Raw genomic sequence first — 24,572 nt, 5'->3', positions numbered from 1 at the left:
AGCATGCTTTTGTAATGTGTTCTATGATTCATACAAACAAGTGTCAGATATGTTGCTTAATTGTCATGTCTTACCAGTAGGATATATGGGCATGATTGCTGCAGAGATAAAAAAATGTATAATTGATTAAGTTAATTACCTTAAGATATTTGATCTCAAAGCATGAGTTTATAATCTGTTCTTTGATTAATGAAAGCAAGTGTCAGATTTTTTTAACTAGGCAATTAACTCGTCCTACCACATTCAGTGATCTTTGGACAAGCACCCCAAGATCACACTGTTCCTCAGAACTTTATAGTGTCCTGCCATTCGTTGAGTATCTTGTCTTGTTACTTTTACCAAATGCATCTTGTCAGTTTTCAGGGTCAAATTCCACCTGCCACTGAACTACCCATCTAACCAATATATCATCTTCCTGTAACCAAATGCCATTTTCCCCATTATTAATCATCTGGCCAATCATTGTGCCATCCACAAACTTACTTATTGCCAACCCCACCCTCCAAATTCTTGTCAATACATTCACTTATATATATATATATGAACAATAGTGGAAATGCAATGAGACACTGGTTTCCAGTCATACAAATAGTCTTCTACAACCACCCTTTATCCCCTACCATTAAGTCAAATTTGGATACATCTTGTAAAGCTACCCCAGATCCCCAAATAAGATCCCATCTTAGTTATCAGTCTCCCATGTGGGACCTTGTGAAAAGCTTTGCCGAAATCCATGTAAATTACTTCTATTGTCAGGATCTATGGTCCACTCCTAATCACATTCTGGAGCAATCAGAAGCAACCACATAATTATGGGCCTCGTGACCTCAGACTGGGTAAGGATGGCACTTTTCTTATCCTCAAGGACGATAATGAACCATACATGTTTTTCTGACAATTGAGCATAGTTTCCTTGTCACCATTAGTGAGACTAGCTTTTAAATCCAAATATTTAAAAACTTGACTGTAAGGTTTATCAACTAACTTACAGAATCATAGATCATACAGCTCGAAACAGACCCTTTGTTCCAACCAGTCCACACTGACCATATTCCAAACTAAATTAGTCCAACTGGCCTGCACTTGGCCCATATCCCTCCAAACCTTTCCAGTTTGTGTGCTTATCCAAATGTCTTTTAAACTTTGTAATTGTCTCTGCATTCACCACATTCTCTGGAAGTTCATTCCACACAGAAACCACTCTCTGAGTTAAAAAAAAAATTGCCCCTCATATCGTTTTAAAATCTTTCTCCTCACACCTTAAAAATTTCTCCTAATCTTGAAATCCCCCACCTGGGGGAAAAGGTGCCTGTTATTCACCTTATCTATACCCCTCATGACTTCATAAACCTTCATAAGATTTCCCCTCAACCTTCAATGCTCCAAAAAAAGATTCCCAGCCTATCTAGTTTCTCCATATAACAAACAAACCCTTCATTCCCAGCAACATCCTGGTAAATCTTTTCTGCAGCATTTTCACTTTTATAATAACCTTCCCATAACAGGGCGATCAGAACTGTACCCAATACACCAGAGGGGTCTCACCAACGTCCTGTGCAACGTCAGCATAACATCCCAACTCCTATACACAAAGCTCTGAGCAAAGAAGGCAAAATACCTTCTTAACCACCCTTTCTATAGGGTGAAAATGTCAAAGAATTATGTACCTGAACTTGTAGGTCTCTCTCTTTTCTACAGCACTATTCAAGACTCTACTTTTAATTGTATACATTCTGCCCTTGTTTGTTTTACCAAAATGCAATACCTCACATTTATCCAAATTAAACTCCATTTACTCTTCAACTGATTGACTCAATTGATCAAGATTTCTTTGTCATTTTAGATAACCTTCTTCACTGTCCACCAATTTTGGTGTCATCTGTAAACTGACTAACCAAGCCTTCTATATTCTCATCTAAATGACAAACAAAAGTGGACCCAGCACTGATCACTGTGGAACATTGCTGGTCACAGGTCTGTCTCTTGCTGTTAAGTCAAATCGCATGTGATCTAACTTTACCAATTAGTCTACTATGCAGAACCTTGTCACAGGCTTGACCAACAACCGAGTAAATAACGTCTACTGTTCTGCCCTCATAAGTCCTGAATCACCAACATTCACCAACATCCTGTCCTGGATTGCCCACATTGATGCGATGGTCAGGGCAGCACAACAATGCCTCTTCTTCCTCAGGAGGCTAAGGAAATTTAGCATGTCTGTAAGGACTCTCACCAACCTTTACAGATGCACCATAAAAGTCATTCTATCTGGATGCATCACAGCTTGGTATGGCAACTGCTTGCTCAGAACCGTTAGAAACTAGATAGTTGTGAACACAGCCCAGTCCATCACACAGGTCAACTTTCCATCCATGGAATCCATCTACACTCCTTGCTGCCTCAGAAAGGCAGCCACTCCCAGCCTGGTTATAATCTCTTCCAACCTCTTCCATCAGGCAGAGAGTACAAAAGTTTCAACACATGTAACAAAAAGTTCAAAAACAGCTTCTCCCTGGCTGTTATTAGACTTCTGAATGGACCCCTCAAATTTCAAATGTAAAATCAATCTTCTTTTTTATATTCCTCGCTCCGTTTGATCACCCTATGATCATTAATGTTATGATTGCCTATACTGCATGCAAAACAAAACATTTCACTATATCCAGGTATATGTCACAATAATAAATTAAATCAAATCAAATCTGTTTGGTTGGTTCCTCAAAAAGCTCAATTAAAATTGTGAGACACAATTTCCCTCACACAAAACCATGCCGACTATTCCTATTCATTCTTTGCCTCTCCAAATGCATATAAATCCTATTTTTCAGAATTACCTCCGCTGAAGTCACACCCAGAGATCTAAAGTTCCTGGGCTTCTCCTTACATCCCTTGTCAAACAGAAGCACAGCATTAGTCACTCTCTAGTTATCTGGAATCTCACCCATAGATGATACAAATATTTCTGTAAGGGGCCCCACAAATTGCTCTCTAACTTTCCACAATGCCCCAGGATACACTAGATCAGGTCCTGAAGATTTATCCACCTTTAGATTTTCTGAAACCTCCAGCAACAATCTTGATATATTTGAATAATTGGAGAACTGGCCTGGGCCTCAAGATTATTTCTCCACACACATTACAGCTTTACCATGATTATGCCTTATTCATAGAGTGTATGAATAATAAATGATCAAATCATAACTTAGGATCAACAAATGTGGGAAAGATACTTGCAGAAATACAAAACATACAATCAATTAAATAAATTAGCTTAAGATATTTGATCACAACACATTCTCTTATAGTCTGTTCCATGACTAATGAAAGCAAGTGTTGGATATGCTTCTTAACTACCCAATTAACCTGTCCTGACTCATTCACTGATCTTTGGAAACACACCCCATGACCCCACTGTTCTTCCAAACTTTATGTGTCCTGTGATTCCTTGTGTATCTTGTCTTGTTACTTCTGCCAAAATATATTATGTTACAGTTTTCAGGGTCAAATTCCACCTGCCACTGATCCACCCATCTAAACAATATATCATCTGTCTCTATCTTCCTGCAACCAAATGCCACCTCCCTCATTGTTAATCACCTGACCAATCTTTTTGCCATCTACAAACTTACTTATCACTTACCTTACCCTACAAATTCTTGCCAATTTATTGGTTTTTATATATATATGGACAATAAGAGGCACAGCACTGAACCCTGTGGAATCCACTAGACACTGGTTTCCCATCATGCAAATAGCCCTCTGTCCACCCTCTATCCCCTACCAGTAAGTCAATTTTGGATCTATCTTGTGAGGTTACCCTGGATCCTATGCGCTTTTATCTTATTTATCAGTGTCCCACATGGGACCTTTGTGAAAAGCTTTGCTGAAATCCATATAAACTACATCTATTGCCAGTATCTATTGTTCATTCTTAATCACACTCAGGAGCAATTAAGAAACAGCCATATAAATATGGGCATCGCGACCCCAGACTAGGTAAGGATAGCACATTTCATATCCTAAAGGATATCAGTGAACCATATGTATTTTTCTGAGAATTGAGCTTAGTTTCCTGGTTACCATCATTGCGCCTTATTCATATATTATATGAAATAATAAATGATCAAATTGTAACTTACGAATAGGCATGATTTCTGCTGAAATAGAAAATATATGATCAGTTAAGTAAATTAACTTAAGATATTTGATCACAACGCATCATCTTGTAATCTGTTCCATGATTAATGAAAGCAAGTGTTGCATATGCTCCTGACTACCCAATTAACCTATCCTGTCTCATTCACTGATCTTTGGACAAGTTCCCTGAGATCCCATTGTTTCTCTGAGCTTCATGTGCCCTACCATTCAATGGATTTGTTGGCTTGTTACTTCTTCCAAAAGGCATCATGTCACAGTTTTCAGGGTTAAATACCACCTGCCACTGATCCACCCATCTAACCAACCTGCCTGTATCTTGTTGTAACCAAATACCATCTTCCTTATTATTAATCACCTGGCCGGACTTTGTAACATCCACAAACTTACTTATCACCAACCCCACTTCCCAATCCTCAGTTGTGTGTTGATTTATACATATATGAAACAAGGAGACACTGGTCTTCAGTTGCATAAATAGTCTTCGATGACCACCATCTGTCTCCAACTATTAAGTTAATTTTGAATCCATCTTGCGAAGTTACCCTGGATCCTATGTGCTTTTATCTCATTTATCAGTCTCCCATGTGGGACTGTGTCAAAGGCTTTGCTGAAATCCATAAAAACTACATCAATTGCACTCTCCTCATCTACACTCCTGTCACGGTCTTGAAAACTTAAATCAAATTTGTTAGGCATGATCACCCTCTTAAAAAATGATGCTGACAATTCCTGATCAAACCTTGCCTCTCCAAATGGAGGTTCCTCTTTTCCCTCCCACTGATGTGTGACTAATGGATCTGTAATTCCCTGGTTTATCCTTACCACTCTTCTTGAAATGTGGAACACATTAGCTGTGCTCCAGTCCTCAGGCACCTCCTCTCTGGCCACACCAGAATTAAAATTTTGGGTCAAGGCCCCTGTAATTTCCTCCCTCAGCCCTTCAGTAGTCTGGCATACGGTTCATTCAGATCTGTGTATGTCTTCTATGGTTGAAATATTTTTTTTTACATTACTTCATCCAATACAGGTGTCACTGGCAGGGCCAACATTTATTGCTCATTCCTAATCACATTTGGGGCAGTTAAGAATCAACCACTTAAATATAGGCCTGACAACTCCAGAGTTGGTAAGAATGGCACATTTCTTATCATAAAGGTTATTAGTGAACCATACGTATTTTTCTGACAACTGATGATAGTTTCTTGGTTACCAGTACTGAGACCAGCTTTCAAATTCAAAAATTTTAAAAACTGAATGTAAAATTCACCAACTATCATGATGAGATTTGAACACAAGCTTGCCTAGGCCTTGAGTTTATTTGTCCAGTGGCACTGCAGCTATACCATAATTGTCCCGTATTAAAATATTATATGAAATAATAAATGATAAAACTTACAATATGGGGCCATTTATGCAAAGATAAAAATGCATAATAGATTAAGTAAATTAGCTTAAGATACTTACAGTCATAGAGTCATAGAGATGTACAGCATGGAAACAGACCCTTCGGTCCAACCCATCCATGTCAACCAGATATCCCAACCCAATCTAGTCCCACCTGCCAGCACCCAGCCCATATCCCTCCAAACCCTTCCTATTCATATACCCATCCGAATGCCTCTTAAATGTTGCAATTGTACCAGCCTCCACCACTTCCTCTGGCAGCTCATTCCATACATGTACCACCCTCTGTATGAAAAAGTTGCCCCTTAGGTCTCTTTTATATCTTTCCCCTCTCATCCGAAACCTATGCCCTCTAGTTCTGGACTTACCGACCCCAGGGAAAAGACTTTGTCTATTTATCCTGTCCATGCCCCTCATAATTTTGTAAACCTCTATAAGGTCACCCCTCAGCCTCCGACGCTTCAGGGAAAACAGCCCCAGCCTGTTCAGCCTCTCCGTATAGCTCAAATCCTCCAACCCTGGCAACATCCTTGTAAATCTTTTCTGAACCCTTTCAAGTTTCACAACATCTTTCTGATAGGAAGGAGATCAGAATTGCACGCAATATTCCAACAGTGGCCTAACCAATGCCCTGTACAGCCGCAACATGATCTTCCAACTCCTGTACTCAATACTCTGACCAATAAAGGAAAGCATACCAAACACCTTCTTCACTATCCTATCCACCTGCAACTCCACTTTCAAGGAAATATGAACCTGCACTCCAAGGTCTCTTTTTTCAGCAGCACTCTCTAGGACCTTACCATTAAGTGTATAAGTCCTGCTAAGATTTGCTTTCCCAAAATGCAGCACCTCGCATTTATCTGAATTAAACTCCATCTGTCACTTCTCAGCCCATTGGCTCATCTGGTCCTGCCTCCCCCCACCTTTTCTCAGTCCCAACCCTCGGACTCAGCACTGCCTTCTTGACCTGCAATCTTCTTCCTGACCTCTCCGCCCCCACCCCCTCTCCGGCCTATCACCCTCACCTTAACCTCCTTCCACCTATCGCATTCCCAATGCCCCTCCTCCAAGTCCCTCCTCCCTACCTTTTATCTTAGCCTGCTTGGTACACCCTCCTCATTCCTGAAGAAGGGCTTATGCCCGAAACGTCGATTCTCCTATAGGAGTTGGGAAGTCATGTTACAGCTGACCAGGACATTGGTTAGGCCACTGTTGGAATACTGCATGCAATTCTGGTCTCCTTCCTATTTGAAGGATGTTGTGAAACTTGAAAGCGTTCAGAAAAGATTTACAAGGATGTCGCGATAGTTGGAGCATTTGAGCTATAGGGAGAGGTTGAATAGGTTGGGGCTGTTTTCCCTGGAGCATTGAAGACTGAGGGGTGACCTTATAGAGGTTTATAAAATCATGAGGGGCATGGATTGGGTAAATAGACAAGGTCTTATCCCTGGGGTGGGGGAGTCTAGAACTTGAGGGCATAGATTTAGGGTGAGAGGGGAAAGATATAAAAGGGACCTAAGAGGCAACGTTTTCATGCAGACTGTGGTGCAAGTATGGAATGAGCTGCCAGGGGATGTGGTGGAGGCTGGTACAATTGAAGACATTTGGATGGATATATGAATAGGAAGGGTATAGAGGGATATGGGCAAAGTGCTGGCAAATGGGACTAGATTAGGTTAGAACATCTAGTCAGCATGGGCGGGTTGGACCGAATGGTCTGTTTCTGTGCTATACTGCCTCACAGCACCAGAGACCCGGGTTCAATTCCCGCCTCAGGTGACTGACTGTGTGGAGTTTGCACATTCTCCCCGTGTCTGCGTGTGTTTCCTCCCACAGTCCAAAAATGTGCAGGTTAGGTGAATTGGCCGTGCTAAATTGCCTGTAGTGTTAGATGTAGGGGTATGGGTGGTATGCTTCGGTGGGTTGGTGTGGACTTGTTGGGCCAAAGGGTCTGTTTCCACACTGTAAGTAATCTTATCTATGACTCTGTTCCCTAACACAGTTTTTGATTTATGTGACAATACTATTGCTTTAAGACCTGTACTTTGTCCTATTCAGTGTTATGAAGGAAGGTTGAGACAGAGGTTTTGAGCAGTCTGCTTAAAGCCAGTAAAGTAAACATCTGGCAAGACCTTCAGTTTTTTTAAAATTGGAACAATAGAAGTTGCTTGAATAGGTCGGGCAAAGCTCCCACAGAACCAGGAATTTTATTGTTGCTTTCTACAGTTGTTGGGATCTTGAAGCTGGATGTGGAAGCTTTTATTCCTCTCTCTGTTCCAGCTCAAAGGTGGGGTTCCCCTCCTGCTGCTAGAATTACAGCTGAGACAATGTATTTTACTGAAATTCCCATTGCCCAGAGCATGTTTATGGAATGCTACTGTATTGGAACAGTTAATTAGTAGGAATTAATAAATCTATTATTTTGCGAAGCATTTCAATAGAGTCACAGTTAAGCCAATTCTTCAAAATTGCTAATTCCAGACTGGGTTTAGGATTATTGGACTCAAACGCAGTTTGTGGTGAGTGTTGCAGTTTTTAATTTTGGGTGTTTAATTCAGTCATTTGAAACCTTGCTGCACCTTGCGTAGTCATGGCTTATTCAGTTACTAAGAGTTTCCTTGGGCTGGAAGAAGTCATTTTGGATGTTTTACCAAAAGTAATCAAGACAAAGCTTTTAGAATTGGCAAACAATTTGAGATTGGAGTAACCTGTGTCTGTGAGGAAACAGAAGTAATTGCAGCAATAGCTCTACATTTACAATTGCCAGAAATGCAATCTCAATCATTTGAGATCTTTAAAGTTCAACAATGAACGGCACAGCTTGAATTAGAGGCAATGGCAAGGGAAACAGAAATAGCCTTGACAGAACAAAAAAAAAGAGAAAGGGGAATGAGACAGTTTGAATTATGATTAAAAGCAGAGGAAAAAGAAATGGAAAGGTTACTTACAGCGTGGAAACAGACCCTTCGGCCCAACAAGTCCACACCGACCCTCCGAAGAGCACCCCACCCAGACCCATTTCCCTACATTTACCCCTTCAGCTAACTCTACGGGCAATTTTAGCATTGCCAATTCACCTAGCCTGCACATTTTTGGACTGGGGGAGGAAACCAGGGCACCCGGAGTAAATCCACGCAGACAGGGAGAATGTGCAAACTCCACACAGACAGTGGCCTGAGGTGGGAATTGAACCCGGATCTCTGAAAGCATGGTATATTGAGAAGATGGGACAAGCAACTTACATTTCTAAGTTGAATTAATTTAAAGGATACCTTTATCCGAAAGAACAAAGGAGATTTTGTCTTTTGTGATGTCAAAAGAACTATACCAGTTTAAAATCATGTCATTCGGAATGTGCCAGCCACATTTCATATATTAACCAAGTCATTTCAGGATTACCCGATTGTGTGGTGTACATTGACGATCTGATAATGTTTGGTCACATATGGAAGGAACATTTGCAGCATTTATTGGAATTATTCAATTGACTTCGGGAGGCAGGCTTGGTGATCACCCTAGCTAAGAGTAAGCTCGCAAAAGCCCAAGTCACGGGCCTGGGCCATGTTATTGAACATGAAGGGATGACCTCACAGGATGTAAAAACAAAGATAATTGGTGAGTTTCCTATATCATTGACAAAGAGGGAAGTACTACGATTTCTGGGATTGAGTGCTTTAATCAGAAGTTTGTACTGCATTTTAGCAGTGTGGCTGACTGACTTGTTGAAGAAGTGGATGGAGGAATATCAGAAGGCATTTGACGGCCTTGAAGCTGTGTTAACCACTGCTCCAGTGATAGCTACGCTCAATTATGCAAAGCATTTCAAGGTGGCCATAGATGTAAGTTTCGGTGCTATCCTTTTGCAAGGAGACAATGAGAGCATAGAAAACCTAATGGTTATTTTGGCAGAAACTTGAATAATTGCCAATAGACGTATTCCACAAGTGAGAAGGAGATCTTGAATTTGGTGTTGGCATTGAAACATTTCAGCATGTATATTGCCAGTATGCTGATCATAACCCGTTAAGGTTTTTGGAGAAATTTAAGGACAAAAGTTCCAGACTGTTTCGAAAGAGCTCATGTTTGCAGCCAATTCAGTTTAAAAATTATACATGTGACAGGTCGAGAGAACATAATTGCGGATGTGTTGTCGCGACTTGAGGAAGGAAGATGGAGATATTTGGTAGTGGGAAATAAAGATTGAAATGGACTGTAGTAGTGAATGTTTGCATGCTTAGAGCTAATGTAATCTATATGTATTGTCGTGTTCTAATAGCGTAAGGCTAAAGGTTTTTAAAAATGAAGAGTTCTTTGTATATTGATGGTTTCGATTCACAGGCGAGGTGTGACAATACTATGGCTTTAGAGATGTATTTTGTCCTGGTGTTTTTTATAAAAAAAGGTTGAAACAGAAGTGTAGAGCAGTCTGCTCAAAGCCAATAGAGTAAACATCTCTAGAGGCCTTGGGGCTTTTTTTAACAATAGAAGCAGCCTGAATAGGTGGGCTCAAGTTTGCATAGAATCAAGAGTTTTATTTTTATTTTTATTCAGTTTCTGGGGTTTTCAAACTGGCTGTGGGAGCTCTTGTTCCTCCCAATGTTGTAGATAAAAGCTAGGGTTCTCTTCCTACTGCTAAAATTGTATGTGAGTCAATCTATTTTACTGAATTTGCCTTTGCCCAGGGTGTGTTTATGTGGAACAGTTAATTAGCAATAATTGATATATCTATTTTTAAGCATTTCAGTAGAGTTACAGTTAAGCCAATTCTTTTATTTTGTTTTTATTCTGTCTGTATTTTAGCTGAAGTAGAAAGATAAGGTGTGTTTTGCTTAATGCCAAGTTGTTTGAATTGTATCAGGAATGCAACAGTTTTACAGTTACCTTTAAAAGAATAAGAAGTTAGACTCTAGACTTTGTGCTTAACGTATTTTGAGGGAGTTTCATCTGGTCGATAACATTTGCAACAGAGGAAGTAAATTGAAGTACATCGTTCAGACCTGCCAATTAGAAGGATCATCATTCTTGCAAGTAGTTAAAAGGGTTACACGGCAAAAAAACAGCTTGCAATTGTCAGATGATTTGTATCTCAGAAACTCTTCTGTGTGTATAGCAATTTGGCACAATTTTAAAAATAGCTTTAAATGAAATTAGATGTTTCAGAAAAACGTACCAGGCTTGTATATTACATCACCTGTAACAGAAAAAGAAATATATAAACAACAACTTCTTTAAAAATTCAGTGTCTAACATGTATCCACAGACTAAAGATCAGTACATTTTCAAAAGCAAGATGTAGGTCTTATAGTATTTGTTTAATTCTAAATTTAATTGTTAGCTGTAGATAGTTCCATGGCTTGGACGAAACAGAAACGATTTTTTCAACAATTTGGTTGCTTAGTTTCTAATTCATTTTAGTTCATGGGCATAGCATTTAAAAATATAAGCTCAGAGGTGTCACATGCTCAAAAGTGTTATACCTTTAAAGACTCTCCACTGGACAAAAGCAAAGTTATGTTTTCTAGAAATAATCGCTTAGCTGCTAAGAAACCAGCCAAATACCCTATGGCCAAATTGGAGATTTCTTCCCTTTACTTGACCTGTGATTTATTCAAAAATGAGGAATGTGTAAATAACAGAAATGGAAGGAAGCATTCCACTGCCATATTCATATCAAACAAGTATCACAAAATGGACATTTAAAATTATGAATGCAAAGATCTTAGTTGTATTTTTTTGATGTTCCTATACTCAACAGTTAACAAATTAATGATATTGTTATGGCAGAAAAGGGTGGTGGACCAGGCAGTGCATTTCAGATCGATATATCAAGTGTCAGCCAGTCAATTAGTGACATCCCATGACTTTCCCACCATGCCTTACTGTATTCATCATCCCCCTTGCAAATTCTGCTATCCACACTTTGTCATTCTGTAGAAACAGAAGGCACCAGTGCTGGCAAATAACTTTCTGAGGCTCAGTGCCCACAGCAATGGTCAGACTTGCAAGAACCTTCCTCCCGTAGTTTCTGTGGATGAATCCAATGAACTGAGCGTGGCCCATGCCTTTGACTGACCTGGTCTGACAGCCTCAGGAAAGATGTGCCCCACACCCCTGACTGGTGCTAATATATCTCCACTATTGTGAACCTCTGAGCTACTGTGTCATCGTATGCTGCTCACTTGCTCTCTTAGTCCTCACTCACTTAGCATCTACCACCCTAGACTGGCCATTATGGAGCCAAAGGACTGACCCTTGACCAACTCTATGGACTGGAGATGTATGGACCCCCTAACTGAGAAAGCTCCAAATAAATGCCTAACTATGGCTAATTCCCTTCACTGACATTACTGTGAAGTGTGCAAGGACCCTTGAGTAATGGCTGCTCCAATGGACTTCATTGAGAACTACTCCTCTAAGGCTTTGAGACATGGCTACCTGCTTACTGGGCATACGTTGTGTTTGCTGTGTAAGGTTCTGGCACATGGAGCAGGTGCCAGATTGACATAGCACACTGCTGTACTGCAAGATGTTTGCCACCTAAACTGAGGGTTGCTCAGCAGGAAGACAATTTGCCTGGTTGTTTGACTATGTTAACTGGCGCAACAAGACAATGAATGGAGGCTGTGGGCTTTCAGTCACTTACTTAGGTAAGTGCTAAGTGAGTGAGGGCTACAAGAACAAGTGAGCAGTATGGAAATGCAGCCTGGTCCAATCTGTGGGCTGGTTGTATATTCCTGTAGCCTTTCAATGCTAGGTGCCAGTGTACTCTGCAATGCAAGTCGGTGCTGCCAAAGTGCATTGCCAGTGCTTTGGAAAAGTTCCAGGAAGTTCCAGAATAATATGACTGATGCCAGATGCCAATCCATGGATAAGAATATGTGCAGTTGGCATCTGTGGATGAATTAGATAAATCAGCTTAAGGTATTTAATCATGAAACATCTCTTCATATGTTTGGGCCCAGGCTACAGTTTGTTCATAGGCGACATGAAGTCATTCGAAGCAAGTGGTGAGTTGAATCCCCCAGGTATTTCCTTTGGTTTCCTTGCCAATTAAAAGGATCATCATTCTTACAAGTAGTTAAAAGGGTTACACGGCAAAAAAAAACAGCTCGCAATTGTCAGATGATTTGTATCTCAGAAACTCTTCTGTGTGTGTAGCAATTTGGCACAATTTTAAAAATAGCTTTAAATGAAATTAGATGTTTCAGAAAAACGTACCAGGCTTGTCTACTACATCACCTGTAACAGAAAAAGAAATATATAAACAACAACTTCTTTAAAAATTCAGTGTCTAACATGTATCCATCTTGAGCTTGCCAATGAGCTTGGTAAGGTGGGAGGCTGAATATTAAGTGAAGTGAGCTGTGCGTTTAACAAGCCACACCATTGCCTGACCCTGCCATGTTACTCAGACCCATATTAGATTCTGTCATTTGTATTCTAAATTTAGTTGTTAGCTGCATATTGTTCAATGAGTTGGAAAAGTCTGATGAAAAATTAATTTGATTCAACAGTTTGTGATAAGTGCACAGCAACTACGTTAACTGCACAGTGGCACAGTGCCAGAGATCTGGGTTCAATTCCTGCCTCAGGCAACTGTCTGTGTGGAGTTTGCACATTCTCCCCGTGTCTGTGTGGGTTTGCTCTGGTTTCCTCACAAAGTCCAAAGATGTGCAGGTTAGGTGAATTGGCCATGCTAAATTGCCCGTAGTGTTAGGTGAAAGGGGAATGGGTCTGGGTGGGTTGCTCTTCGGAGGGTCAGTGTGGACTTGTTGGGCTGAAGGGCCTGTTTCCACACTGTAAGTAATCTAATCAAAAAAAAGGTTTTGGTGGAAGGGCATCCCACCTCAGAATCGTTATATTTCACAGCTTGATATTTATGTGGAACAAGAAAAAACAAAAATGGTCTCCAACTTAAAGGAGAAAGTTGACCTTTAAACTCACATAACATCTGATTGATTAAATGTAAATGAACTGAAATGGTTCACTTGGTGAGGAACAAATGGCAAAAATGGGCAAACAGCAAAATATATAAGCAACTATTTATTCTTTATTTTTCATAACCAGGAAGTCTCACACAATGGACTGAAGAAATTGCTCAGTTTTCTTAGTTGTGATTAAAAAAAATTTATCCACAGCAAGCAACTTAATTATAATAGATACATTACAATTACACAAACTCATAGAAACTGTCTCCAAATGCTTTCTCGCTTTCTTTCACTGACATTGGCATACCATGCCAGTTTCCAAGGACAACCTTCTTCTCAATACTAAAACTTTCTGCCCATGCAACCTACATATTCATTGACCCTAAGTTGAAGTGACAGCTTACCTATGGATAAAACTCCTTCAGTAAAGTAATAAACTGCATTGCGGATGAGCTATCAGACAACGGGTTCTACTGAGAATGTATTATCAATGTGCATCTATCCATTTCTGCTTGCACACTGGTTTACACTTCCTCTGGAACTTTTATTTTCACTATACCAGCAGCCACTCTTTTTGCTTTTTCTGCACACAGTTGCCAAACCTGGTAAATAAAAACAGCTGTGCCTTACAATAATGATATCTTTGAAACCATTATTGCTCTGATAAAATATCTCCAACATATCGCAGCTTGCCCATCTCTTAGAAATACTTAAAATAATGTTGAGTATTTTCAAAAAAAGTTCCGAATAAATAAATACTTTTGGTATTTCTGGTTGTGCCCAGTTATTTTCTAAAGATGAAAGTAAAAATGTCTATTTGAATGTTCGGTGCCTGATATAAATTCATATAATGTTATTGGAACCAAATGTAGCAAATTATTTTAAAATGTAACATCGCACACAAATTTGATAATTCATTTTATAAAATTCAGAGTACTGGTGGAAAGAAATTCTGAAAAATAGTTGAAACAACTTTACTGGTCAGTTTTGTAATAACTCATTGATCAAGGGCATCAGACCCCAAACTTTCACATCTTTTAAGGGTCTTACCTATGTGTTCTTACCTGCATCATCAGAGACAATTTAATAAGTAGTGCATATTGTTGCAATCCTCCATAGCAACTGACACATTTTCAAACAGACAAGTTTTTTTAAACAAACAATGGAAATAATGAAAACAGATGATTTCACATTTTTACTGTGACAACTTAAAACCAACATAGTTCAACCGTTAATTAAGAGCCTACACTAAAGAAAGAAAATATTCACAATGACTAACTAACATAATCCAAGATATGCTTTCCGAAACACTTTTGTTTAATGCCACACTTTCAGCATATATATAGGTTACTCCCAACCTTATGAAATAAGTTCATCTCTCCTTGCTATGTCAAGTCAAAACTTGCATTGTCCCTCAACAACTGTTCCACTCCACCCAAATTTTCACTTATATAGATGCTTAGCACATCTCTCAGAAATGCATCAAAATAAGATTACTCTTAAGTAAGACTGATTTAAAACCACTTAGGCTTTTTCAATCCTTCAGCAGAGAAACCTATTTGTGATAATCCTTTTATATTTGAAAATAAATGAAAACTAATGCTTTATGGCATTAGTCAAAATACGTACCTATAAGACTTTCATAGAAAGTCGTTGGAATCAAATTAAATAGGATTTCAAAATGGTTGTGTGAAATGTAGACTTATCCAATGAATTTTAAATTCATTATTAGATTCATGTAATTCCTTCCTAGAATCTCTTTTATATCAAGTGAAACACGAGACATATAAGATAATCAGAGGGTTAGATAGGTTGGACAGTGAGAGCCTTTTTTCTTGAATGGTGATGGCTAGCACAAGGAGACATAGCTTTAAATTGAGGGATGATACATATAGGACAGATGTCAGAGGTAGTTTCTTTACTCAGAATAGTAGGGGCATGGAATACACTGCCTGCAACAGTAGTAGACTCGCCAACTTTAAGGGCGTTTAAATGGTCATTGGATAGGCATACAGATGAGAATGGAATAGTGTAGGTTAGATGGGCTTCAGATTGGTTCCACAGGTTGCCCCAACATTGAGGGCTGAAGGGCCTGTACTGCGCTGTAATGTTCTATGTTCTATCTTCCATGAGGCAGACAAACCAAGTGCTTACACTTGTTTCCACGACTAGATTTTCCTAAAATAGATCAAGAACTTGCTATTAGAGTCAACCTTGAGGGTTGTCACTCTGCATCAAGCACAACTGACCAGGATGCTCTTACATAGAACATAGAACATAGAACATTGAACATAAAACATTACATTGCAGTACAGGCCCTTTGGCCCTCGATGTTGCACCGACCTGTCATACCAATCTGAAGCCCATCTAACCTACACTATTCCACATACGTCCATATGCTTGTCCAATGATGACTTAAATGTACTTAAAGTTGGCGAATCTACTACCGTTGCAGGCAAAGCATTCCATACCCTTACTCCTCTCTGAGTAAAGAAACTACCTCTGACATCTGTCCTATATCTATCACCCCTCAATTTAAAGCTATGCCCCCTCGTGCTTGCCATCACCATTCTTGGAAAAATGTTTTCCCTGTCCACCCTATCTAACCCTCTGATTGTCTTTATGTCTCTATTAAGTCACCTCTCAACCTTCTTCTCTCTAACGAAAACAGCCTCAAGTCCCTCAGCTTTTCCTCATAAGACCTTCCGTCCATACTAGGCAACATCCTAGTAAATCTTCTCTGCACCCTTTCCAAAGCTTCCACATCCTTCTTATAATGCGGTGACCAGAACTATGCACAACACGCCAATTGCAGCCGCACTCTACATTCTTACATTTTTGCATTCAGCTGACTGCTTGCTCCATGTTAGATACAAGACAGATTCCTTGGGTGCTGGACACATACCCATGTCCACACACTTTGGCATCCAATATATACCAGCCTTGATCAATTCTTATAGGACAATTTCAGTCTATATATTGGATGCTTCTGCATCTCAATGCTGTACCTTGGGCTACATCACCAACATCCGCTGTAATGTTGTACCAAGGGCATTCTGTACTTAGGGACGCACATCTAGCTCCTGGTCTGGACCAGTTTGCATTTCTGGGGGATTTGCTTGCTGTCATAGCACTCATTCAATCTGACCCCACCTGGATTCTCAAAGTATCCCTGACTTGCATTGCCATTTTACTCTTTACCCACCTGGAGATATTAGGCTGATATTATTTCAGTCTTGCCTTGTCATTTAGCACAAGCATAAAGGAAGAAAGCTTGTCATGGTTGTCATTCAGCCTCACTGAAGTCAAGAGGGATAGTCCTTACTTAGGGGATCCTGCCTCTGATACCAGTTCAGGGGTTTGGACACAGTCTATCAGCCATTTGGAGCTTTAAATTCATACTATTTTGTTGGATTTTATTTGGCATTTGATGGCAAAGAAGGCTGGTGAACCAGGAAGTGCATGGCTTGCTCACTCCTATACCTGCTGTTTCAGGATGGTATATCAAGTGACAGTCAGCTAAATTAGCTGGAATGCTGATTGATTAGCATTGGGAAATGGGTGCTCTGTGCAAAATTTGGCATCTAGTTATGGTGGAGTTTTGGTATGAGAGTGTGGTTAAACTGTGAACCAAATGTTAGTCACAGTCTGCAACCTAAAGACCCCCTGACCATTCACTCTCCTTGATTGCTCTATCAGTCTATAAAAGCTGAAGAAATGGTGTTCTACAAGCTGCTGGGCATTGCTATCTTCAGAAGCAGTCTCAACTGTTCAATACAGCCATAGAAGGACTTTTACAGGAGTTTTCACCTGGCGAGGTGAGCTGCCAATTTATTAGTATTATCGTTTGTTGACACATCGTTAACAGACCAGCTGACCACATTAATATTCAGTTTTCTGTATTATTAAATTCACCCAATTAGTTAGACACCATGAAAACATACCTGGTATAATATTCTTTATTCTTGGGATGTGTGCATCACTGGCAATGGCAGATTTTTTTGCCTGCCTCTAGTTGCCTTTGAGAAGGTAGTAGTGAGCTGCCTTCTTGAACTCCCACAGCCCATTAGCGTATGTCTGATCCATAGGCCACTGGGGGAAAATTCCAGGGCATTGACCCAATGAAACTGAAGGAACATCAATATGTTTCCAAGTAAGGACAATGAATGGCTTGAAAGGGAACTTGCACGTGACGGTTTCCCATTTGTCTGCTGCCTCTGTCCTTTTAGATGATCATGGTTATTGGTTTGGAAGATCTGTCTAAAGGCATTTGGTGAATTTCTGGGGTTCATTTTGTAAATTGTACACATACTGTTACTGAGTATTGGTGTGGAGGTAGTGGATACGCACAAAAGAGGGTTGCTGGACTTGGATGTTTTCAAGCTTCTTGAGTGTTGTTGGAGCTGCACTTTTCCAGGCAAATGGGAAGTATTTATCACAGTGTTGACTTGTTCCTTATAAATGGTGGACAGGCTTTGGGGAGTCATGAAGTGAATCACTTGTTGCACTATCCCTAGCCTCTGGCCTGCTCTTGTAGCCGTTGTATATATCTATGAGTAGTCCAGTTGAGTTTCTGGCCAACAATAACCCCCAGCATATTAATAGTGGGTAAATTCAGTGATGGTTACCAATGTCAGTGGGAGGCGACTAGATTGTATTTTATTAGAAATGACCATTGCCTGCCATTTGTGCGGCATGAATGTTCCTTGCTATTTTTCAGCTCAAGCCTGGATATTGTCCAAATCTTGTTCCATTTGGACATGGACTGTCTCAGTATCTGAGGAGTTGTGAATGGTGCTGGACATCATGCAGTCATCAGAAAACATTCTCAATTCTGACCTTATGCTGAAGGGAAGGTCATTAATTAAGCAGCTAAAAATGGTTGGGCCTCGGCCATTACTCTGAGGAACTTCTGTAGAGATGTCCTGGAGCTGAGATAATTAACCTCCAACAACCACAGCTTTTTCCTATGTGCCAGGTATGACTCCAATCAGTGGAGAATGTTCCACCTGATTCCCACTGATTCCAGCTTTGCTAGGGAAAGACATTCATTGTGATGGGATGCAACATTTGATTAATTGCAGTCTTGATGTTAAGGACAGTCACTCCCACTTCACATCTGAAACTCAATTTTTTGTCCATGTTTGAACCAAGATTTTAATGAGGTCAGGAGCTGAGTGACCCTGGTGGAATCTAAACTGGGTGAGGGCAGAGCGGTAGATGTGATCTATATGGACTTCAGTAAGGCATTTGACAAGGTTCCCCATGGGAAACTGATTAGCAAGGTTAGATCTCACGGAATACGGGGAGAACTAGCCATTTGGATACAGAACTGGCTCAAAGGTAGAAGACAGAGGGTGGTGGTGGTTAGTTGTTTTTCAGACTGAAGGCCTGTGACCAGTTGTGTACCACAAAGATCAGTGCTGGGCCCTCTACTTTTTGTCATTTACATAAATGATTTGGATGTGAGCATAAGAGGTACGTTTAGTAAGTTTGCAGATGACACCAGAATTGGAGGTGTAGTGGACAGTGAAAAGGGTTATCTCAGATTACAACAGGATCTTGACTAGATGGGCCAATGGGCTGAGAAGTGGCAGATGGAGTTTAATTCAGATAAATGCGAGATGCTGCATTTTGGGAAAGCAAATCTTAGCAGGACTTATACTCTTAATGGTAAGGTCCTAAGGTGTGTTGCTGAACAAAGAGACTTTGGAGTGCAGGTTCATAGCTCCTTGAAAGTGGAGTTGCAGGTAGATAGGATAGTGAAGAAGACGTTTGGTATGCTTTCCTTTATTGGTCAGCGTATTGAGTCCAGGAGTTGGGAGGTCATGTTGTGGCTGTACAGAACATTGGTTAGGACACTGTTGGAATATTGCATGCATTTCTGGTCTCCTTCCTATCGGAAAGATGTGGTGAAACTTGAAAGGGTTCAGAAAAGATTTACAAGAATGTTGCCAGGGCTGGAGGATTTGAGCTATACGGAGAGGCTGAACAGGCTGGGGCTGTTTTCCGTGGAGCGTCAGAGGCTGAGGGGTGACCTTATAGAGGTTTACAAAATGATGAGGGGCATGGATAGGATAACTAGACAAAGTCTTTTCCCTGGGGTCGGGGAGTCCAGAACTAGAGAGCATAGGTTTAGAGTGAGAGGGGAAAGATATAAAAGAGACCTACGGGGTAACCTTTTCACACAGAGGGTGGTACGTGTATGGAATGAGCTACCAGAGGAAGTGGTGGAGGCTGGTACAATTGCAACATTTAAGAGGCATTTGGATGGGTATATGAATAGGAAGGGTTTGGAGGGATATGGGCTGGGCGCTGGCAGACGGGACTAGATTGGGTTGGGATATCTGGTCGGCATGGAGGGTCTATTTCCATGCTGTAAATCTCTATGACTCTATGACTCTAAATAGGTTGTTGCTAAGCCGATGCTGCTCAATTGTACTGCTGATGTCACCTTCCATCACTTTACTGATGATTGAGAGTAGACTGATGGGGTGGTAATTGATCAGGTTGGATTTGTCTTGCTTTTTTGTGTATAGGACATACATAGGCAATTTTTCACATTGTCGGGTAAATACCCAATGTTCTAGCTGGTTATCCTACAGCAAGTTCTGGAGCATGTCTTCGGTACTATTGTTGGAATGTTGTCAGGGCTCATACTCTTTGTAATATCTAATGCCTCCCATTTCTGAATACCATTCTGCGATGCTTGGGGCATCTGGAGGAGGCTGAGATGATTCATCCACTCAGACGTTTGCAGTGAGTGCTATAGCTTTGTCTTGTGCACTGATGTGCTCACCTCCCCCAGTATACCATCACAATGAATGTCTTTCTTGTGTGATTAGAAAACTGTGCAGTGGACAGCAAAAACTCAGTTGGCTTTTTACTAAGCACCATAGTTTGCTAAATATTTTTCTCACAATTGCAGATGGGTATCTCATTCCGGCATCCTCTTGTCTTCCATTATATTGGAAACTGACAGAGTAATGTTCCATTTCTGACCCAACGTCCTCACACTATATTTTGCCAAAGATTAGGCAGGCAACCTATCTAACTTGCAAATGTAATATCGACCTGTGTATTTCTTTTAATGTATTTATTAATTCTTCAGAAAAATGAATTATAAGCAGATGTAGGCTATTCAGCCCATTATGCCTGCTCTGCCATTCAGTAAGATCATGATTGTGCTGTTCAGTTTTGAATTTCACTTTCTCATTTTCCCCGATAACATTTGATTCCCCTGCTTAACAAGCAGGTGTCTCCCTCTGCCTTAAGAATATTCATTAATTTCCTCTCCACCACCTTCTAAGGCAGCAAATTCCAAAATTGCACCACCCTCAGAAAAAAAATTCTCCTCATCTATCATAAAAGTGCTACCCCTACCTAATTTTAAAACAGTGTCTCCTCAATTTAAACTGACTCACAAGAGGCAATATCATTTCCAAGCTACTACATCAGATATCAATAAACTTCCTTTGAGTCACCTCTGAAATATTTATGTTCTTCCTGAATTAAGGAGACCAAAATTGCACACAGTATTAAAGTTGCAGTCTCATCATGTTATGTTTATGTTCCATTCCTGTCATAGTGATGGTATTGCATTAGCCTTCTTAATTCCTGTATTGACATATAACATGTTATGAGTACAACACTTAGATCCTTTTACAGCTCAGAGTTTTGCAGCCTTTCCCCATTTAAGTAATGTTTTGCATTTAATTCTACCTGCTAAAGTACACAACTTTATAGTTTCCCAAATTATAATCCATATACAAGATGTTTCGCCATGCAATCAACCTATCTATGTCAATCTGCAACATCTTACGTTCTTTTCACAACATTCTTTCCTTCCTCTCTGTGCCATTTGCAAAGTGAGCTACCATACCTTTGCTCCTTTCACCTAATTCAATGATATAAATTGTAGAAAGTTGAGATTGTACCATAGACTTCTGTGAGATCCCACTTATCTCATCCTGCCAATCAACCCATTTATCAGTGCCAAATCTTACTTCAATGTGCGACCCACATTCACTTCCCTTAATACCTACCTTTCTCTCATTCTAGGAGGAAAGCAACTCCAACTAAGGAAGAAAGAATCCAGATGGATGGTGGTCTACATGACATTTGGTTCCCTTGTGTGGAGAGCATTGTGACTCTGACAATCCCCAGTGTTTGACCCCCACTGTGCCTAGGCCTATTGTCAGCTATCAGAGACTGCCCTTCTCTCACTGTGTTGGGAACCCCTGAGCAAAGAACTAGCCTCCTGGACTTCACTATAGCCTCCTGACAACCATGACAAGCTTCCTACAACAACTTCTTCGAATCCATCCACTTCTTACAGCCCAGAGAGGTAGCCATGCACACCCCCATGGGCCCCAGCTCTGCCTGCCTCTTTGTAGGATATGTGGAACATTTCATCTTCCTCAGGTACACTGGCACCATCCCCTACCTTTTCCCTCTCTACATTGATGACTGTATCGGTGCCACCTCATATTCCCACGAGAAGGTTGAACAGTTCGTCAATTTCACCAACACCTTTCACGCTGACCTCAAGTTCACATGGACTATCTCCAATATCTCCCTCCACTTCTTGCACCTCTCTGTCTTAATGTCCAGTGTGATTCCCTCGTTATGTCCATGCCCCCTACCAGTCCATCGTCCACACGCGGCACCTTCCCTTGCCGCTGCATGAGGTCTAAAACCCATGCTCACATATCCCCCCTCACCTCCATCCAAGGCCCTAAAGGATTATTTCACAACCAGCAGCATTTCCTGCACATCCATCCAGCTCATTTAAGCACTTTGCTCTTAAAGCACCTACCTCGAAGCCCGCGGTCTTTTTTACAGCAGACTGCAGCGGGAGCTGGGCAGAAGTAAGCTCAGAGTAGGGAGGCTGTTGGGAAGGCAAGTGATTGCTATTTAATTGTTGTGGTCTAACCCCAGTTCCTACACAGTAGGGCGTCCCTCTTCCTCTAATCTAAATACGAGTCCACAGACTCACAGCAGGAAGAATGGGACCATCAAATGGGGGTCTACAGGCACGGTAAGTCACTAGTTTAAGTTTTCAAAAAAACTTACCTTGACCGGCGGAGCCCTCCATTTCCAGCAGCAGGAGGAGTGGAAGCTCTAACCAAGAAGGACTCTCGTGTGTTGTTAAAGTAAGGTTTTTCAATTTATATTTCTTGTGTATCGTGTGATTGATTAAAAGTTTAATTGGTTAATTGAATAAGACTGTAGCAGAGAAGCACTAGAAATTATTTAATACATAAATTGTAAAAGTTAATTAAATAAGTCGTAATGGTTGGACAGGTGATGTGCTGTAGCTGTATGATGTGGGAGCTGGATGATCCTATTGTGAACGGCAGTGACCACATCTGCAGCAAGTGTTTGTTGCTGGAAGATCTCTGGATCAGAATTGATGATCTGGAATCTGAGCTTCAAACGCTGCAGCACATCTGGGAGGGGGAGAGTTACCTGGATGCTTTGTTTCAGGAGGCAGTCACACCGAGTAGATTATGTAATTCAAATTCAGTAAGTGTTCAGGGACAACAGGGTATGACTGTAAGTGAGGCAGGTAGGAGGATTCTGAGTTCAGGAGTGGAGGAGGCTCAGCCCTTGACCTTGTCCAACAAGGGATGAGATTCTTGCTCCCTTTACAGATGAGGAAAAGGGTTATGGACAGGATGAGCCAGCTGACCTCGGCACCATGATGCAGAAGGCCATTCAAGAAGGGGGAGCAAAAAGACAAGTAGTTGTTATAGGGGATTCTATAATTAGGGGGACAGATAGTATCCTTTGTGAGCCAGATCAGGAGTCTTGCATGGTGTGTTGCCTGCCCAGTGTTAGGGTGCAGGACATCTCTGACTGGCTTGAAAGGATATTGGAGCGAGAGGGGGAAGATCCAATTGTTGTGATCCACGTTGGGACTAACAACATAGGTAAAGCTAGGATGAAGGACCTGTTTGGGGATTATCAAGCACTAGGAAGGAAATTGAAGTCCAGGTCCTCAAGGGTCATAATCTCCAGATTGCTGCCCAAGCCACTTGCCAATTGGCATAGGGATACGAAAGTTAAGGAAGTAAACTTGTGGTTAAGGGATTGGTGTAGGAAAGAGGGATTCCATTTTGTGGGGCATTGGCATCAGGTTTGGAACTGGGGGGGATCGGTACCATTGAGACAGTCTCCACCTGAACCAATGTGGAACCAGTTTTCTAGTGAAAAGGATAAGTAGGATAAGTAGGACTTTAAACTTCTGAGTTGAGGGGAAGGGAAAGCAAAAGCAACAGGGAGCATGGAATTAAATGGAAAGATAAACAGCAGGATAGCATGTGTGCAGGTGGGTTTAAGCTCGAGGCAGAATAAGAATGCAGCAAAAACGAAGGATAACTTAGGACACCTTATGATTTCCAATATCTGTAACAATGATAAGAAAGTTAGCATTAAGGCACTTTACCTGAATGCTCATAGTATTCATAACAATGTAGATAAATTAAAGGCACAAATCATCATGAATGAATATGATGTGGTAGGCATCACAAAGATGTGGTTGCAGGGGTTCAGGACTGTCAGTTAAACATCCAAGGATTTACAACTTATCGAAAAGACAGGGAAGTGGGCAGAGGGGTTGGGGTTGCCTTATTAGTTAAGAATGAAATTAAATCTATGGCACTGAATGACATAGGGTCAGATGATATGGAGTCATGTGGGTGGAGTTGAGGAACCACAAAGGCAAAAAAACCATAATGGGAGGTATACACAGGCCTCCTAACAGTGGTCAGGACCAGGGGAGCAAGATGTACCAGGAAATAGATAGGACATGTCAGAAAGCATTCCATACCCTTACTACTTCAAGATATTTTATAAAGTCTGGCTTATTACATAGCACTAAGTCCAGGATAGCCTGCTCCCTTGTGGGCTCCATCACAAGCCATCCTGTAAGCATTCCATGAATTCCTTTTCTTTGGATCCACCTGCAACATGACTCACCCAATCCACGGAGGTCAGTGTGAAAATAGACAAGTCCCCTGGGCCGGATGGGATCTATCCTAGGATCCTCTGGGAAGCAAGGGAAGAGATTGCCGA

General features: G+C 40.9%; 1 protein-coding gene across 4 annotated transcripts in view; it reads right to left on the bottom strand.

Annotated features, from left to right (window-relative positions):
• The window catches only part of LOC140483683 (inter-alpha-trypsin inhibitor heavy chain H3-like), a 94,258-nt gene that overhangs the window by 17,251 nt on the left and 52,435 nt on the right, over nt 1-24,572 (bottom strand). For 3 of the 4 annotated variants that reach the window (XM_072582058.1, XM_072582056.1, XM_072582059.1), the window contains 4 exons: nt 12,784-12,804; nt 10,736-10,756; nt 4,140-4,157; nt 75-98 (listed from right to left, as the gene is read on the bottom strand). In XM_072582058.1, the coding sequence (XP_072438159.1) occupies nt 75-98; nt 4,140-4,157; nt 10,736-10,756; nt 12,784-12,804 (84 nt within the window). The remainder of the gene's footprint in view (nt 1-74; nt 99-4,139; nt 4,158-10,735; nt 10,757-12,783; nt 12,805-24,572) is intronic. The other variant, XM_072582057.1, reaches the window with a different exon arrangement.

This window comes from Chiloscyllium punctatum, chromosome 12 (genome assembly GCF_047496795.1).
Source record: "Chiloscyllium punctatum isolate Juve2018m chromosome 12, sChiPun1.3, whole genome shotgun sequence".
Taxonomy (NCBI): domain Eukaryota; kingdom Metazoa; phylum Chordata; class Chondrichthyes; order Orectolobiformes; family Hemiscylliidae; genus Chiloscyllium; species Chiloscyllium punctatum.
This window is presented reverse-complemented; position numbering and strand designations above follow the sequence as displayed.